Below are 17109 nucleotides of genomic sequence, written 5' to 3' on the forward strand. Positions count from 1 at the left end.
CCCCCCATTTAGATGCTTTCCCTGGCCACCAGCTCTGGGCCAGGCTCTGAGCTGCACAACGTTGGGGGCTCCAGGAGAACTCGGGGGATCTGCTTCTTGGGGAAAGCAGGTGGAGTGGGATGGATAGGCAGGCATGGATGGGAGCCCTGCAGTGTGATGTGTGACTGTGGTGAGGGGGGTGTGGACAGAGGACTCCCCAGGGTGACGAGGGCGTCTTCTCAGTAAGGAAGCCGCAGTTCTCCAGGTAGAGGTCAGGCAGTGCTCCGGGCAGAGGGACCAGAAGCAACGGTCTGGAGGTTTGAAAAGATGGAAGGCAGCTGGGTATTGGTGAGCTCACTAGCCCTGCAGTCAGATGTTGTGTGTTCAGGGCCCAGGCCAGCCTTGAGGGTTTGGGTCAGGGCTGCCCTGTGGCAGAAGGAAGCTGGCCCATTGGTTGTGGGAAGGGAAGGGGTGGGTCTCAGGGCGAGAGGAGGGGCTGGGCCCCAGGGTGGTGTAGGTTCAAGTGAGGCTCCCCCCTGTAAAGGGGAGCAGGTGCCAGGGACCTCCCAGCTCTGAGACAGCACCAGGCAGCAGAGGAGAAGCCCTGGGGCTCGGGGATTTCAGCTGGGCTTTCCCAGCTCGCGTAGAGCTGCTGCCCCATAGGTGTGGGCCCTTCCTGCTCACCTGGCTTCTGGGATTCCCATGGGGCATGCAGGAGGCAGAGAAGCTCCGAGGCCCAGGCAGGAGTCTCCACCTTGCAGACAATGCCTTTGGGAAAGGGTAGGGAGCAGAGTCTGGTAGCCACGGCAGGTTGGGGACAAGAGTGGGGCCCGGCAGGACCTGCCACTCACAGGCATGTGGCCAGGTGAGTCTCCGCTTCTGGACCTCAGGTTCCTGCCCTGGAAATGGGGAGAAGGCTCCCACAGGCAGCGAGGTCCCCTGTGTGACCTTGTGCTGGTGGCTGGGGCGGCTGGCTGGGTGGGAAGTGGGGGCCCCACGAGCCCCTGTCCACAGCGTCCTCCCTCCTCCCACGTCCAGGCGCGGAGTTGGACTACACTGATTCGGAGAGTGAGGTCAAGGTGCGCAAGCGGTCACCGGCCGGGCTGCTGCGGCCGAAGAAGGGCCTGGGGGAGCCAGGCCCCTCCCTGGCTGCGCCCGTGCCCGGCGCCCGCGGCTCCGGCCCCACCGGGCCCGACAAGGCCAAGCTGGCAGCGGAGAAGGGGCGCAAGGCCCGCAAGCCTCGGGGGCCCCGGGAGCCCGGCTTGGAGGCGGGGCCAGAGGCCAGTGACGACGACCTGTGGGCACGGCGGCGCAGCGAGCGCATCTTCCTGCACGACGCCTCCGCCGCCGCCCCTGCGCCCAGCAGCACAGCGCCCGTGGCCACCAAGTCGGGCCGTTGCACCAAGAACGGCCCGCTGAGCCCGCGAAAAGACGCCGGCCGTGCCAAGGACAGAAAGGACCCCAGGAAGGTAGGGGGTCTGAGCAGGGGTGGGACCGCGGGGAGGGGCGTGCCCCTCTGAACGCCATGCTCGCTCCACCAGCCTGGGCAGGAGGCTCCAGTGTCCACCACAGGGCCCTGGGGTCAGTGCTGCCCGCAGGGGCATTCAGACCTCCTGTCAGGAAGGGCCGGGCCTCCCCTCCCTTACCGAGGCCCTTCTGCCTCTTGTCTCAGAATTCTAAACATGAGTGAAGTGCACAGACCCCAAAGGACAAAAGTGACACTGAAATGCGGTTATCGGAATACTGGAATGCCACACTTCCGAGCACTGCTTCGTGCATGTCTCTGATAAGAAGCCTGCAACGGGCATAGTGAGTGCCATCAATTTGAAGTGATGAGCACAAGTGATATTTTAAGGTCTCTGCGGTAACTGTCATGTGCTACATGACAGTGATTTCTGTTGGTGACAAAGTCATAAGCACTGCTGGTCCTGTTGTGATTTGTGGCCTCCACTCACACCTGAAGGAAAGCCTCATTTCTTCAGACGTTGGTGAGAGTAGAGATGAGTTTTCTTTTCTCCCATCCTCAAATTCTTTCATGGACACACCCAGGTTGAGAACACTTGCTTTGAGAACTCTGTGATGATTACACCTATTACCCTTTTTGCACTGGCCATTAGGAAGCTAGTGGCCAGTTGCTCCCCCTTTGGGTAGTTGCATTCAAACCTCACAGCCAGCTCTTGACAGTGGTCTCTGCCTCAGGCCTCTCCACCCCATGTCCCTAATGGACGATCAACCTCAAATGATGTGACATTCTAGAGAAAGTCACAAAAAGGGATGAGACTCGGCATTGATTTCCTGATAACGGGTGGTGCTGAGGAAGGGGCCCATTTGAGTGTTATCCACAGGTACCTTGATTTGTGCTCACCTGTTGTTCGCTGAAGGTTTTTGCGGGCCTTGGAGAGAAGGTGCTGGAATATTTAATGATAATGATGATGACCACCATGCCAGGTGACCCATGGTGGGGCCCAGGCATGTTCTAAACACTTTACCATGTATACTTAATTTATTTACAAAGGAGAGTTTGTTCCCTCTACTCCCAACGTGTCTCACACTAACTCCTGGAGAGACCACAGGTGAAGGGCCCTCAGCCCCGTAAGACTGCCCCTCCCTTCAGATGCCAGTCACAAGTCAAGGCCGCCTGCACTTTGACCAACTGGCTATAAATCGGGGTTCCCATGAGCTCCTCCTCAGGTTGGATATTCACTAGAATGACTCAACAAAACTTAGGAAAACACTTTACTTAAATTAACCGGTTCACTATAAAGGACACAACTCAGGAAGAGCCAGTGGAAGAGACAGGGCAGGGCCTGGGGGCAGGAGCCAGCGCTGCCATGCCCCTCCGGCGTGCCACCCTCTGAGCACCTCCCTGTGTTCACCAACCTGGGAGCTCTCCAAACCCCATCGTTGAGGGGTTTTTATGGAGGCTTCAGCACGTAGGCATGATTGATCACTAACTCTCCTCTCCGAAGGACCAACAGTCACCTCATTAGAACAAAAGACGCTCCTAAGACCCAGGAAATTCCAAGAGATGTAGGCGACCCCCAACATGCCTTCTGATTTCAGACGTGAGAACAGGATTAAAACATACGTCAGACATGAGAAAGCACAATGTGTATATATATCCATATCCATATGTGTGTTCCCCCAAATGGGGATTAAACTGAGTGCCTTTTATCCCTGTAACACTTCCTGTTTGGTCCCTTTTAATGCTGTTTGCTTTGCATTTCACTCATGTGACATGGAAGCTGTGACTTCTGCTGTTGTCATGGTAACATTTGCCCAGTGTTATCTTTTTCTGTTTCTTCATCTTCCACCTGCTCTGGTCCCTTGACTTGGTCGTTTCGTTGTAAGCATGTCTCTTTTAAAAGCAGAAAGTGACCCCCCCCCCGCCCCCACGGCCCACTGCCCATCACCTCTGGCTCACACTGACTGCAGTTCAAGCCCTGCTGTTTTACAAAAAGTGTCATCTTTCCCATTTGCCCACGACCGTGCCTCTGCCTTGGAACAGGGCTCTCGCCTGTGTAATAAAAGCTGGAGCTGTATCTCTTGATGCACCAGCATCTCTAACGGGTTGCTGGGCATCTAGGTTGTTCCTAGTTCTTTGTTCAGTGAAGCCGTGCATGGTCCCCATGCCCTTGGACTGGTTTCCATTCCACCAGCCAGGGGGAGCCACCCCGTGTCACACACTGGGGGCTTCGAGCTGGGATGGATGTGGCACTGTCCTCGCCTTCTGGAAGCAATTCAGGCAGCAGCCGAATGGTTTTAAATGCTCCTTCTGGCAACATGCCTGCAGAACTAACCGGTACTGTCTTTTTTGGTGACATCTTTTGGAAGAGCAAAAAAGTGGAGGCACCACTAGGGGGTGGTTGAATGAACTGTGGTTCCGTGTGGCACATTGGGCAGCTATTGAAAGTAACGAAAGAGGCTCCCTCTGTGTAGATCAGACACCGTGGGGGGGACAAAGTTGCAAAGTGGGACTTTCAGTAAATTCCCTTCTGTGTTTCAAACAAATACCGTGTTTAGAAAAATACTGTGCGTGCACAGATGTGTCTGTACAGCTTTCATGTTCACATGTTTGTATGTGCTTGTGGAAGGTTCTAGAAGGGCACACTGTGTGTTGCAGTCGATAGGGAGAGGGACTGTCGCATTGGAGAGGGACTCACGCACAGACATGCTTTATATACACTCAGGTGTCATCTTTTTCTTTTTCTTTTTTACAAGTAATACGTAGTCATAATAAAACAAGATTGAAACTAAAAGTCCTTGTGCAGGGAGGGAGGGAGGGAAGGGTGTTCTCAGGAGGACAAGTGCTCCAGGAGGACTCGGAGGCCAGGCCTTCTCGCCTCTGATGGCACCTCTGTTGCTTCCTCCCTAGAAGAAGAAAGGGAAGGAGGCAGGATCAGGAGCTACGCTGCCCCCACCCCGCGCGCCCACCCTACCCCCTGAGGCCCGGGCCCCTCACACCAGCTCCCCAGCCTCTGCCAAGAGGAGCAAGGCCAAGGCCAAAGGGAAGGAGGTGAAGAAGGAGGTGAGGCTCGCCGCGCCCAAATGAGTCAGGTCCCTGTAGGGTCCCCACAGGGTCCCCCAGGCTTGGGTGGATTTCTTCATCTAGTTGGCAGATGGTTCGTGGCTGGGTATGCCCCCCCCATGCTGGCTAGCCCCTGGCCACTCTATTTTTCCTCAAATGCATTGAGTGTAGCTAGAGGTGCTGCCTCAGTTTCTCCAACGAGGGAACCAAGGCACTTGCCATGGTGACGAATATAAGTACAGTACTGAGCATGTGCAGGCCCTGGCCAGGAGCGTGGTGGGCCCACTTCGTCCTCCCTCGGGCCTCCAGGGTGAGCCCAGCTTGGACCCCCCACTGCACATGTGGCCAACGCCCACTATGGCCTCACGGACCCTAGGTTTCCAAGGAGGGTCCCTAGCCAGGTAGGAAGTACATGCCATGTCTTAAGCCATTGGTCTGCTGTGTTCTGTCCCCAGAACCGGGGGAAAGGGGGAGCTGTGAGCAAACTGATGGAGAGCATGGCTGCTGAGGAGGACTTTGAACCTAACCAAGACTCCAGCTTCTCCGAGGATGAGCACCTGCCACGTGGCGCGGCTGTGGAGCGGCCGCTAACACCAGGTGCGTGCCTGCGATGGTGTGTGAGCTCAGGCCTGGATGTGGCTGCAGGAGTTCCCCTGGGGAAGTCACCGTGGTCTGAGATGAGCAGGGGCTGAGCTAGCACAGGGGAGTGGGCAGCGAGAGGCACAGTGATGGGGAAATGGCGTGTGCAAAGGCCCTGAGGCTGGGTGGGACGTAGTCCCTGGGCTAAATTGACAGAGGCCAATTTGTCTTTGGTTTAGTAAGCTGGGCCGGGTGGGGGAGAGACTGCCTTGGGCTGGGGAGGGGTCAGAGGCAGATCACTCAGGCTCTTGTGGGCCGTGGTGAGGAGTTTGGTCTTTTGTCTACGGAAAACAAGAAGCTGTCAGAGGTTTGAAGTGGGAGATCCATGTGGTCAGATTGAGTTTGAAGCGAGCTCTCTGACTGCTGTGTATAGAATGAACTGGAGGGGCTTCAAGGTGGGCGGGGAGTCTGCTTGGAAGGCTGTTGCCCAGGATCCAGTGATGGTGGGGGCAGCAGAGAGGTGGATGGGGACGGGTGTGAGTGCACGAGGAGGGAAGAGGAGGTGAGAGAGCAGGTGAGGAGGGAAAGGTGCCATTAGTATTGGTGGGGTAGGTGGGTCAGCTGGGTGGCAGGGCTGACCCCAGCTGGGCTTGCTCCCACGTTAACGGGATGGCTAGGGTTCCGCTGATGCATGGGCCGCTCTGCTCCATGGCCATCCATCCCCTGGACCTGTGGGCTAGCCGGGCGTGGTCTCATGGCCATGCTGCCAGAGGCTCGAGAGGGAGAGTGGAGACGGATGAGGTCTCTCCAGGCCTTTTGATGGGAAGTTTGGCTGTGGGGGTTGGTTTCCACCAGAACAAACAGCATTCCAGGATGGCAAGTCCCACAGGTGTGGCTGAGGGGGCAGCAGTGGGCACTGATGACCCAGAGCCTCATGCCAGCCTCCCAGGGTGGTGGCCTTTGGGATGGTGTAGGCTGTTACCCAGTTCACACCCACCTGGGATCTTTCCAGACGTGGACCCCCGTGTGTGCACAGTGCTACATGCATGCGTGTCCCTGCACAAGGCCTGTCTTGCCACATGCACGAGCACCCATGTGCCAAGCAGGCTCCCCCAGGCACCTGTTCTCAGAAGGCAGGCCTGGGAGAAGGGAGGTGCCCGGAGGGAGGGAAGGAGGTCTCCTGCTGCCCCAGCTCTAGCCCCGCCATGCTGCCTCCCTCCTGCAGCCCCACGCTCCTGCATCATCGACAAGGACGAGCTGAAAGACGGCTTGCGTGTGCTCATCCCCATGGATGACAAGCTGCTGTACGCTGGGCATGTGCAGACGGTGCACTCACCAGACATGTGAGTGGGGGGTCAGGGGGCTGGGTGGGGCGCAGCCCCAGGCCCAGAGCCCAAAGGCTTCGCCCCGTCCTGCACCCAGGGTGCCTTACGGGTCCTCTGCATAGGTGGCCTGCTCCTCGTAGAACTGGGTGAATGGTGCCTGCCTGGCAGGGTTCCTGTAGGTTCAGAGGACTCTGGAGGGCTGTCCGCTCTGAGGGGGTCCCAGGGGGCTCAGTGGGAAGGGGCAGGAGATAGCATGCTGGCCTCTAGGGTCTGCAACCCCTAGTTGTACAGATGAGAAAACTGAGGCCCAGAGGGGAGAGACTTGGCCCCAAGTTTATACAGCAAGTCAGTAACCCTCGAGTGCCGACATCCCGTGTTGGTGGTCTAGAAGGTAGAGCTGGCACTGGTGGGCCGGGAGGCTGGGCACACGGGTCGCTGTGGGGCAGCCCAGCCTCTGCCACCTCACGCCACTCTTGCCCTGGCCTTACAGATACCGAGTGGTGGTGGAGGGCGAACGTGGGAACCGGCCCCACATCTACTGCCTGGAGCAGCTGCTGCAGGAGGCGGTGAGGAGGAGGGCAGGCAGGGAGGGTGGGGAGCCGACCGGCCCTGGTCAATGCCCGGTGCTCAGTCTTGCGCCTTCCCAGATCATCGACGTGCGGCCGGCCTCCACGCGCTTCTTGCCACAAGGGACCAGGATCGCAGCCTATTGGAGCCAGCAGTACCGGTGCCTCTACCCGGGCACCGTGGTCCGAGGTGGGACACTCCCTGCCCCCGACACCTTCCCCAGCGACCCCCCCGCCCCCCATTTTCTAACGTATCAGCATGGAATCCTTTGGTCCATAAACCCAACCTAACTGGCTTAAGCATAAAGAATTGTATTGGCTCATGTAACTGAAAAGTTACATAGGGCCTGTCGGTGGGTTGGATCCGGGTCCTATTCATAGTCATTAGAACTCAGGCTGTCAGGGTCTGTCTGCGGTGCTCTCACCTGTGCTGGCTTCGTACCCAGCCCCTTGTGGACCATCTTTCACCATCTTAAATCCTATCATCAGAGAACATCTCACTTTTCAAATATAAGTCTCAGGATGGAGGCCAACTGAACTGGCTTGGGTCACTGATCACTGCAGGCTCTGAAGCTAATGAGTGAGGTTGGCTTTCTGATTTTACACGGGGCCAGAGGGAGATGGGAAGGTGGCTCCCCCAGGAAAGTTGGGGCATTGTTAGCAGAATAAGAGAGATTGGAAGCTGGGCAGACAAAAATAACAGGATGTCAGGCAAAAACGGCAGGTACTCAAACAGTGGACCCCTTAGCTACTGCAAAACTAGCATATCCAGGAGGTGGGAATATGGATGTTTGTTACATCAAAAAACAAACAAACAAAACTGATGCCAAATACAGGCCATCCTTTGGCTACCTCAAGTCCTCTTACTGCAGTAAAAATTCATGTTGGTTCAAGTGTCCCAGAGCTTTCTGTCCCCCTGAACCATGGTGTGCAGCTGCTTGCCAAGCCTGCCTCATGGGAGTCACCCTTGGGACTTCCCCTTGCCAGCGTTCTGAGAATTCCATTCTTCTGTCCTGTGTCGCATCCCATCTTTCTCTTCCTTGTCTCAGCCCCTCGTTTTACTGGAGGCTCTTCCTGTAGCTTTCTGAAAAAGGCTCGTGGGAAGTAAATCCTGAAGTATGTACGTGCCCAAAATCTCTCATCTGTCCTAGTCTTTAGAGATAATTGAGCTGAGTATAAATTCTAGGTTGGAAATAATTTTCACAGTCATTGTTCCACTTTAGCTTCCAGTGTTGTCTGAGAAGTTCAGTGCTCTCATTTTAAAAATTCCTAACAGTTTTTTCTTATTCTCTAAATATTTCTTTTTTTAAAAGTAACTTTCTGTTTCACGGACACATCGTTTTTTAATTTCTGCAAGGATATCTTTTTTTATTTTAGTTTTTTAAATTTTATTGGAGAATATTGGGGAACAGTGTGTCTCTCCAGGGCCCATCAGCTCCAAGTCATTGTCCTTCAATCTAGTTGTGGAGGGCACAGCTCACTGGCCCGTATGGAAATTGAACCGACAGCCCTGTTGTTCAGAGCTCGTGCTCTGACCAGCTGAGCCACCGGCCGCCCCTCCAGAAGCTCCGCAGCAGCTTGTTCTCTTCAATCTAGTTGTGGAGGGCGCAGCTCACTGGTCCATGTGGGAGTTGAACCGGCAGCCCTGTTCAGAGCTCGTGCTCTAACTAATTGAGCCATCCGGCCTCCCATTCTGCGAGGATACTTTGATTCTGTTTTAGATTTCTTTACCTCCCTTTCTTTCTTTGTTCCCCTTCCCCTCCACTCTGTGGGTTCTGTGTTCCTTTGAGCTCCCTTACCTCTCTGTTATGTGTCTGTCTTACGTTAGAGGCCATCCTTTCAGTCCTCAGCAAGTGGACCAGCCACTCTGTGCATGGGGAAGGCCTTGCGACAGTGGCAGGCAGGACCGTTTTGCTGGGGAGGCATTGCCTCCTTCCAGGCCCCTGACAGAGCAGGGAAAGCCGAGACCACAGTCTCTTGCTGCTAGTCCATGCAGATGTCTTCTCCAAAATGGTGGCACTGTCACCAGCTGCCATCTACCTGCCCAGCCCTTTGTGCTTTACCATCCTTGCTGTTCCTTTATGTTACTTTGGGGAGGGTCTTGGGAGTGAGTGTACACAGACCTGTGTCCCTGGAAGTCAGGGGAGCCAGCGTTCTCACTGGGACTGCATGGCTCTGAGGCCCACATTCTGTACCGCCAGCTGCCTGCTGGTCCTGGGCCTCCCCTGACCCTGCTCGTCTTCCAACAGGCTTGCTGGGCCTCGAGGATGACGGGGACCTCATCACCGTGGAGTTCGACGATGGAGATACGGGGAGGATACCCCTCTCACACATCCGCCTCCTGCCTCCCGACTATAAGATCCAGTGTGAGTGCTGGGCCTGCACCCTGACCAGGCCGACCCCCAGACCCTCCCTTCCGACCCCACCTCTAGGTCCTATCTGCGATTTGGACCACTCGCACCCACCGGGGATGGAAATGGCAGAAACCATGGGCAAGGGCTCCCAGAACAGGCTTGGGAAAGGGGATACCAGGGGCCCCCAGCTTCTGTGTCCTGAGGCCCATGAGGGCAGCCACAAGCCAGGCAGCCCAGGTGTGGGAGGCTGCTCAGTAATTGTTGACAGTTTCACATTCTGTCCGTCCGTGATAGCGCTGTTCTTGCCTCAGTCCTCGTGTCTGGAAATACCATCCCCTTTGACCAACCAATGCGAAACTCGGGTTCTAAGAGGGGGAATGGCTTATCCAGGGTCCCACAACTAGGTAGAGGCAGAGCCAGGACTCGAACCCAGGGCTGCCTTATGTCCAGGGGTCCGGAACCTCCATGGTTTGCAGCACCCCCCCGAGTGGATCAGCAAAACCACACAAGTCAGTGTCTTTGCGCATCCCCGCCCAGTGCGTCGATTGGAGGATCCCCCATTGGGCTTCTTGTGTGTGCAGGCACCTGAGCATTGTCCCTGCCGCCGTCCGGCTGGCTGAGCAGCGTCAGCTACGCAGTGTCCTCGGTGCCTCCTCAGCCCTGCCTGGGAGTCTGGGAGAGTAGAGGCCCGGGCCCGACCCCTGTCTGTCCTGCCTGCAGGTGCTGAGCCTTCCCCAGCCCTCCTGGTGCCAAGTGCCAAGCGTCGCAGCCGGAAGACCAGCAAAGACACCGGGGACGGCAAAGATGGGGGTGCGCCAGGGTCCGAGGAGCCCGGTGCCAAGGCACGAGGACGCGGGCGGAAACCTAGCACCAAAGCCAAGGGTGGTACGTTGGCCCCAGTCCTGCCTCGCTGAGGCTGAAGGGTGGGGGCAGGCGTGAGCGGGGCCCACTATATGCTCTGGTCCCCCCACCTTGGTGGGGGCTGTGCTGCTCTTCAGACCATTGACAGATAAGGAAACTGAGGCTCAGGAGATCTGTCAGAGGTCTAGCTGCAACTCAGCCAGGGTGTGTTTTCTCTAGAACCCAGAGAAGAGTGCTTCGGTCTAAGGGCCCAGGCTACTGAAGACCACTTGGGGTCCACCTACGTGGGACTGAGGCCCAGAGGGGGTGCTGAGCGGGGCTGCGACGGGCTTTCTGGCTCAGGAAGCCCTGGCCCTGCCACACCTTTGCTTCTTCCTTCTCTCTTCTAGACAGAGCTGCTGTCCTGGAGGAAGGGGGCTCAACAGATGAGGTCCCCAGTGCCCCTCTGGCCCTGGAGCCCATCAGCACCCCAAGTTCCAAGAAGAGCCCCCCAGAACCTGTGGACAAACGGGCCAAAACCCCCAAAGCTCGCCCAGCGCCGCCCCAGCCCAGCCCAGCCCCGTCCACCTTCGCCAGCTGCCCAGCTCCCGAGCCCTTTGGCGAGCTGCCGGCGCCCGCCCCAGCCCTGGCCCCCGCCCCCCTCGTTACCATGCCCATCACCATGCCCGCCACCCGCCCCAAGCCCAAGAAGGCCCGGGCTGCCGAGGAGCCAGCCAGCAAGGGCACCCGGAGGCCCGGGGAGGAGGCTGAGCTGCTCGTCAAGCTGGACCACGAGGGTGTCACATCACCCAAAAGCAAGAAGGCCAAGGAGGCCCTGCTTCTGCGGGAGGACCCCGGGGCTGGGGGCTGGCAGGAGCCCAAGGCGGCCCGGCCCAAGGCCGGAGACGGCCACCTGGCCCAGGAGCCCGGGGCCGGGCTCATGTTTGAGGACTCGGGCAACTCCAAGAGCCCAGACAAGGGCCAGGCTGAGCAGGACGGGGCCGAGGAGTCGGGCAGCGGCGGCAGCAGTGACAGTGGCAGCAGCAGCAGCTCAGAGACAGATGGGGAGGAGGAAGGCCAGGCCGGTGGGGGCCGGGGCTGCACCGCCTCCAGCTCTAGGGCGTCCTCCTCGTCCTCGTCCTCGTCCTCGTCCTCGTCGTCGTCCTCGTCCTCCTCGTCATCGTCGTCCTCGTCATCCTCCTCTTCCTCCTCGTCGTCCTCCTCCTCGTCCTCGTCCTCATCCTCCTCCTCCTCCTCGTCCTCATCCTCGTCCTCATCCTCGTCCTCTACCACAGATGATTCTTCCTGCAGTTCTGACGAGGACGCAGCCCCTGGCTCCGTGGCTGGTCCCTCGGCCCCGCCAGTCCTCCCCAGCAAGGCGCCCAAGCAGGCTGGCAAGGCGCTCTCCTCGGCCCACTCTCCCAGCAAGAAGGCACCGGCCCCTCAGCCCCAGGCCCCCCCACCGCAACCCCCACAGCCTCTGCAGCCCAAGGCTCAGGCCGGGGCTGGGGCTGGGGCCAAGAGCCGACCCAAAAAGAGAGAAGGTGTCCACCTCCCCACCACCAAGGAGCTGGCCAAGCGGCAGCGCCTGCCATCCGTGGAGAACCGGCCCAAGATTGCTGCCTTCCTGCCCGCCCGACAGCTCTGGAAGTGGTTCGGCAAGCCCACCCAGGTAGCCAGGGCACGGGGTCTGCAGGTGTCTCTGCTCTGTGCTGGCCCTTTCCTTCCTTCCTGTCCTCCCCAGCAACCCCACAGTGGAGGGTCGGGGGCAGCGTAGGGGTGACCCATTTCATAGATAGGTACACTGAGTCTCAGCACAGCCCCCTAGTCCCTGGGACCCAGACCCACCCCTCTGCGCACCCAACCCAGCAAATGTGCAAGGACCAACACAGACCCCTTAGCAGGTGTCTCGCCCCATGCAACAGGGTCTCTCAAAGCCTGTTGCCTAAACAGCCTGATTGTCTTGGCATTAGCTCATTCTCAGCTACTCTTTAACTCCATGCGGCAGAAGGCGCAAGGCTTCCTTCCGGCTGGCCCGTTTAGCTGTCCCAGCAAAAGGCGCTTCTTTCCCTCATTTGCCTCCAGGCCGCCAGGGTTGTCCCGTGCTTGGCTGGATCACGTGCCCACCCCTGAGCTAATCAGTGTGACCCAGAAGGCCGAGCGTTCTGGTCGGCCGGCTCTGGGTCACACGGCCACCCCTATACCCCTATAGTACAGGGCAGTTGGTCCTCCACAAGGAGCACCTCCTGCCTGCCCTGTGCCTTCCTACCATCTGCATGCACGGACATGTAGCACACACATACACGCACAGCACACACGTGCACGTACTTATGGGCATACATATACTGACACATACATACCCATTGCACTACACACATGCACACAGCTGCACACATGAAGCTTCCAGGAGCAGAAGGGGAATGGCCCCCATGGTCAACAGCCCACCCCATGACCCTGGTCAGGAAGAGCCGTCTCCTGTCCATAGGCTCCTTGTCCATGGGTGCCGCCAGCCAGGTTTGCACACGGCATCCAGCTCCCTGGTCCAGGGTCCTCTGAGGCCACACCTGACACTGGTGGGTCTGCCTCTCCAAAACTGAGTCCTGCCAGAACAGATGGGCGGAGTGAGGGCTTGGAGTGACACTGGTGAGCTGGCAGGCGCTCCAATGCGCCTCTTAAGATAAGAACTTGGGAAGGAAGTCCTGGCATATTTCACCTGCTCCCTTGGGTGAGTCAGCCGGCTGGAGAAGTTGGGGAGTGTTCTGAATCAAGACTTCAGCCTGGGGGTTTCTGTCTTAGCAGCAGCCTTTTAGCCACCCTCCCCACACCCTGTCACCTAGAGGCAGTTTAGAACGGGGATTCCCCTTTTTGCTGGGCAAGGGGTGCAGAGCAAGAAGTCAGGAGACTCCCCGCCGGGCCCCCTTCAGCTCTTGCTGTCCTTAGGCACTAACTGGAATCTGGGGCCCCGACCTGCTCCTGCGACCCTGCAGGGCACAGGTTATCTGCCTGAGGGCTGGCTCCTGGCTGAAAGGGACAGCACACTGGAGCGTGTAGATTCTGATAGCCGCACCTAGACATTGCAGGCTCCCTGGAGCTCTGATCCCACGGACTGTCCAGGAGTGACAGCTTCTGAGCCCCAAGGATAGGCACGTCTTCACTGTCTTGTTCACTGCGACTGGCCTATGCCTTATTTTAGCATCAGTCATTTGCAGCTTCCTTTGTTAGTGTCACTTAGTTTTGCTGCTCTTACTGCTACAGAGCACAGGGCCAAGCTTGCTGGCCTCTAACAGAAAAAGTCCAGGGGTGACTGGCGTTGGTACAGCTGGATCTAGGCGGGGCTTGACGGGTGTCTTCAGACGCACTCTCAAGTCCATGCTCCACACTTCAGTCTGTTTCTCTCTTCCTTCCCTCGGGGACAGGAAGCCCTAGTAGCCTTCAGCCTGCATTCTACCAGCTTAGAAGTGACAGGAGGAAGGACGAGTCTTTCTCCCAGGGGTTCAAGCTGAAGTTGGTGGAATGTCTGGCTTGGGTCCTGAGCCCACCCCCGAGCGCATTACAAAGGCCAGGAGGAGGATGGGATGTTCAGATTGGCTGGACCAAGCCTTGTGCCTGCCACAGGGGTGGGATCGGCCCCACTGGGGAGCCTCAGGGACCAAGGAGCGGGGTGTGTAGGAAGGGGAGTTAGCCACTGGATGCCCCAAACATAACTGAGGTCAAAGCGATTCAGCTCAGCAGTCTTAGCTGCCCATCTCACCTTGAGTTGACTCACACCGTGCCTTGAGCTGAAAAGAACTCGAGCTGTTTATAGAACACAAGAAATTAGTGACAGGGACATCAAAAAGATGGTCACCACCAGGATCCAGTAAATTGAAAGTAGAAAAAGGGCCGCTAGATAAGGGAGGGAATTAGCATGTAGGTTTGTCTGAGCCACCTGGGGGGAGTCAGCCATGCCTGGGGGCTGATGTTGTCCCAGGGACAGCCCACACCCCAGTCTCACCCCTGGTCAGGCTGCTGGGGGGAGGGGATGACTCCTCTTGAGGCTGCGTAGGGAGTGACTGAGCTCGTGACCGAGCTCTGTGACCCCGGGGGGCAACCTCCCTGCTTGTGAGACAGCTGTGCTGGCCAAGTGACCATGCTCTGTCCAGAGCTTCACCACCCACATCTCCTTGCGCCTCACTGCCCCTGTCTGGAAATTGGGGGTCAGCCGGGGGCCGGCTGTGCCTCAAAGGCTGGTGTCAGGACCAGTGAGAGGAGCCAGGATACGCTTGGTCCACAGAGGACGTGGGCGCCTGCAGGGCTCTGGGCACCATTTGCCAGCACTGCGATAGAGTGGGCATTGTCACCCTCTTAAGCAGCAACATGCTTCGTTTAAATAAGTTCCCTTGGACACTCAGTCTGTCTGCCAAAGGGATGAGAGAGGGCACCCCATTAGAGCTGTGGGAGCTCCTTCCTCTCCCACCCCGCACCCTGCCGAGCCCCTCCACCCCCAGTTTGGGGAGGGGCTGCGGGCCTCAGCCTGAGCCGCGCCGCCGTCCCGCCTTGTCCCACAGCGCCGAGGCATGAAAGGCAAGGCCCGCAAGCTCTTCTACAAGGCCATCGTGCGCGGCAAGGAGATGATCCGCATCGGGGACTGCGCCGTGTTCCTGTCGGCCGGCCGCCCCAACCTGCCCTACATCGGCCGCATCCAGAGCATGTGGGAGTCCTGGGGCAGCAACATGGTGGTGCGTGTCAAGTGGTTCTACCACCCCGAGGAGACCAGCCCGGGCAAGCGCCTCCACGAGGGCCAGGTGAGCCTGCGGCCAGCTGGGTGGGCACAGCGGGAGGTGGAAGCTGGCCTGGGCTCACCACTGCTCTCCCTGTGCACACAGCACTGGGACCAGAAGTCTGGCCGTGGCCTCCCAGCCGCCCTGCGGGCCTCCAGCCAGAGGAAGGACTTCATGGAGGTAGGAGGGCTGTGGGCTCCTCAAGCCCTCCCCATGCAGCCTGCAGGGGCTCTGAGCTGCTGTCTCCTGGTCTCTGTCTCTCTCCTTCTGTCTCTCAGTCTGTCTCTGGACCTGGCATAGTCTGTGTCTCTGTCCCTGAGTCTCCCTCAGTCTCTGGGTCTCTCTTAGTCACTGCCCATCCTTGTCCTCAGACCCTCTCTGTGTCTCTGGGTCTCTGCCCGCAGCTTTCCTGGTCCTCTGGTCCGGGAGCGGTCTTCCCTCTCCCTGCCCGCCCGCCCACCCCTGACACTGCCCACCTGCCCTGTCTGCAGCGTGCCCTGTACCAGTCCTCCCACGTGGACGAGAACGACGTGCAGACTGTGTCTCACAAGTGCCTGGTGGTGGGCCTGGAGCAGTACGAGCAGATGCTCAAGACCAAGAAGCACCAGGACAGCGAGGGCCTGTACTACCTCGCTGGCACCTACGAGCCCACCACGGGCATGATCTTCTCCACCGACGGGGTGCCCGTACTCTGCTGAGCGCCCGTGGCTGTCGGGGCCTCCGCATCACTGCCACGGCTTGGGGGCCGTGCGTTGGTTGTGTGCATGCAAGTGTGCCCGTGGACGCCCTGGCACGTGAGTGTGTACATGTGTGTGCCCTGTATGCATGCACGTGTGTGCACACATGTGCACACGTCTCTAGCCCCCCTTTCCAAATCCCTCGGTGCCTCCCAGGAAGGGAGCTCCTCTCAGCTATCAGGGTATGGCTCTGCCCGGCCCCCTCAAGCCTCCCCTCCAGCACCTTGTAAGCACTTGGGCAGGCTGCGCCCCCGGACTCATGCCTCCCGGCTGATGCGGACAGAGGAGTTTTCTGAGGAACCAAACTGACGCTCGCTCTGGGGTTCCTGCTGCTTGTGGGTCCTCCCTGGGATCCCAGTGCCCGGCCCCCTCAGCATGGAGCCCACCCTAAGCCGCCCGCCATGGGACTGGGATGGCCCGATGCCCACCCGCCTCATGGGCACCTGCCAGGGGCCCAGCCTCTGCCCTCTCAGGATGGCCTGGACTTGGGGAACAGAGCCAGGTGAGGGGAGCCCGGCAGCATCAGCCATGTGCCAGGTGGAGGGGACTGCGTGCCCTGAGGCCCTGGCCGGGGCCCACCCACGGTCCAGACCCTCACACTACAGACAACCCCAATGGTGCTGAAATCCTCGTCCCGGCCACGCCCGGAGGGAGGCGGCAGTTCTTAACCTGTACAGTTTTATTGTACCAAGACACTTCTCCCTGTATCATACGCCTTTAAATGGAGTCAACTTTTTAATTATATATATAAAGATAAATATATATAAATATATATAAATATAAACTTTTTAAAACTGTGAAAAAATAGCTATGAAATTATAAAAAAAAAGCGAACACATTCTGACGTGCAGAATATTATTTTTTATTTCCTGTTAGATTGTGAGTGTCTAGCACCCAGCTTCACGGGCCCTCCTTGTCCCAAGCACACCCCACCCGCCCGCCGCCCTGGCCCAGGTGTACTGTACTCACCCCCAGATGGAGAAAGAGTTAGGGAGAGCAGAGGCCGAGACGAGGGCCTGCCGAGCGCTGGGGGCCCTCTGCTCACAAAAGCACTTACCAGCCCCGAGCCCTCCAGAGAGATGGGAGGCCTCGTCCAGACAATCTTAAGGGAAGGAAAAGCCAGACTTCGGTTTTGTTTTTTGGGGGAATTATTGTTTTCCTTTTTTTTTTAAAGTTTCTTTTGGAATTTTGTTTGTTGGCGAATTCTGTGTGATCTTTTTCATAAAAAGAAAAGAAAAAGCTATAATTGGAAAGTACTGTTGTCTGGAGTGGTTCATTTCAGGGGCTGCCGTGGGCATGATGTCAGAATGTGGGCGGGGGGCGTGGGGGCTGCTGCTATTTCTCAGCACAGAAGCTGGGTGCCACTGGCCATATGTGGCTACTTAAATTAGAGCTAATTTAAATGAAAGGGAAAGAAAAGCTTGTGGGTTGTACCAGCGGT

General features: G+C 58.0%; 1 protein-coding gene across 8 annotated transcripts in view; it reads left to right on the plus strand.

The window, feature by feature from the left end:
- Nucleotides 1-16872, plus strand: part of TNRC18 (trinucleotide repeat containing 18) — a 75347-nt gene extending 58475 nt beyond the window's left edge. For 4 of the 8 annotated variants that reach the window (XM_033096620.1, XM_033096614.1, XM_033096621.1 and 1 more), the window contains 12 exons: nt 1018-1448; nt 4355-4507; nt 4963-5104; nt 6312-6429; nt 6902-6977; nt 7059-7167; nt 9227-9343; nt 10052-10216; nt 10582-11843; nt 14719-14955; nt 15037-15111; nt 15423-15629. In XM_033096620.1, coding sequence (XP_032952511.1) covers nt 1018-1448; nt 4355-4507; nt 4963-5104; nt 6312-6429; nt 6902-6977; nt 7059-7167; nt 9227-9343; nt 10052-10216; nt 10582-11843; nt 14719-14955; nt 15037-15111; nt 15423-15629 — 3092 coding nt within the window. Of the gene's footprint in view, nt 1-1017; nt 1449-4354; nt 4508-4962; nt 5105-6311; nt 6430-6901; nt 6978-7058; nt 7168-9226; nt 9344-10051; nt 10217-10581; nt 11844-14718; nt 14956-15036; nt 15112-15422 lie in introns of all 8 variants that reach the window. The other 4 variants (XM_033096615.1, XM_033096617.1, XM_033096616.1 and 1 more) reach the window with 2 other exon arrangements.
- Nucleotides 16873-17109: the final 237 nt, after the last annotated feature.

Source organism: Rhinolophus ferrumequinum, chromosome 24 (genome assembly GCF_004115265.2).
Source record: "Rhinolophus ferrumequinum isolate MPI-CBG mRhiFer1 chromosome 24, mRhiFer1_v1.p, whole genome shotgun sequence".
NCBI classification, from domain to species: Eukaryota; Metazoa; Chordata; class Mammalia; order Chiroptera; family Rhinolophidae; genus Rhinolophus; species Rhinolophus ferrumequinum.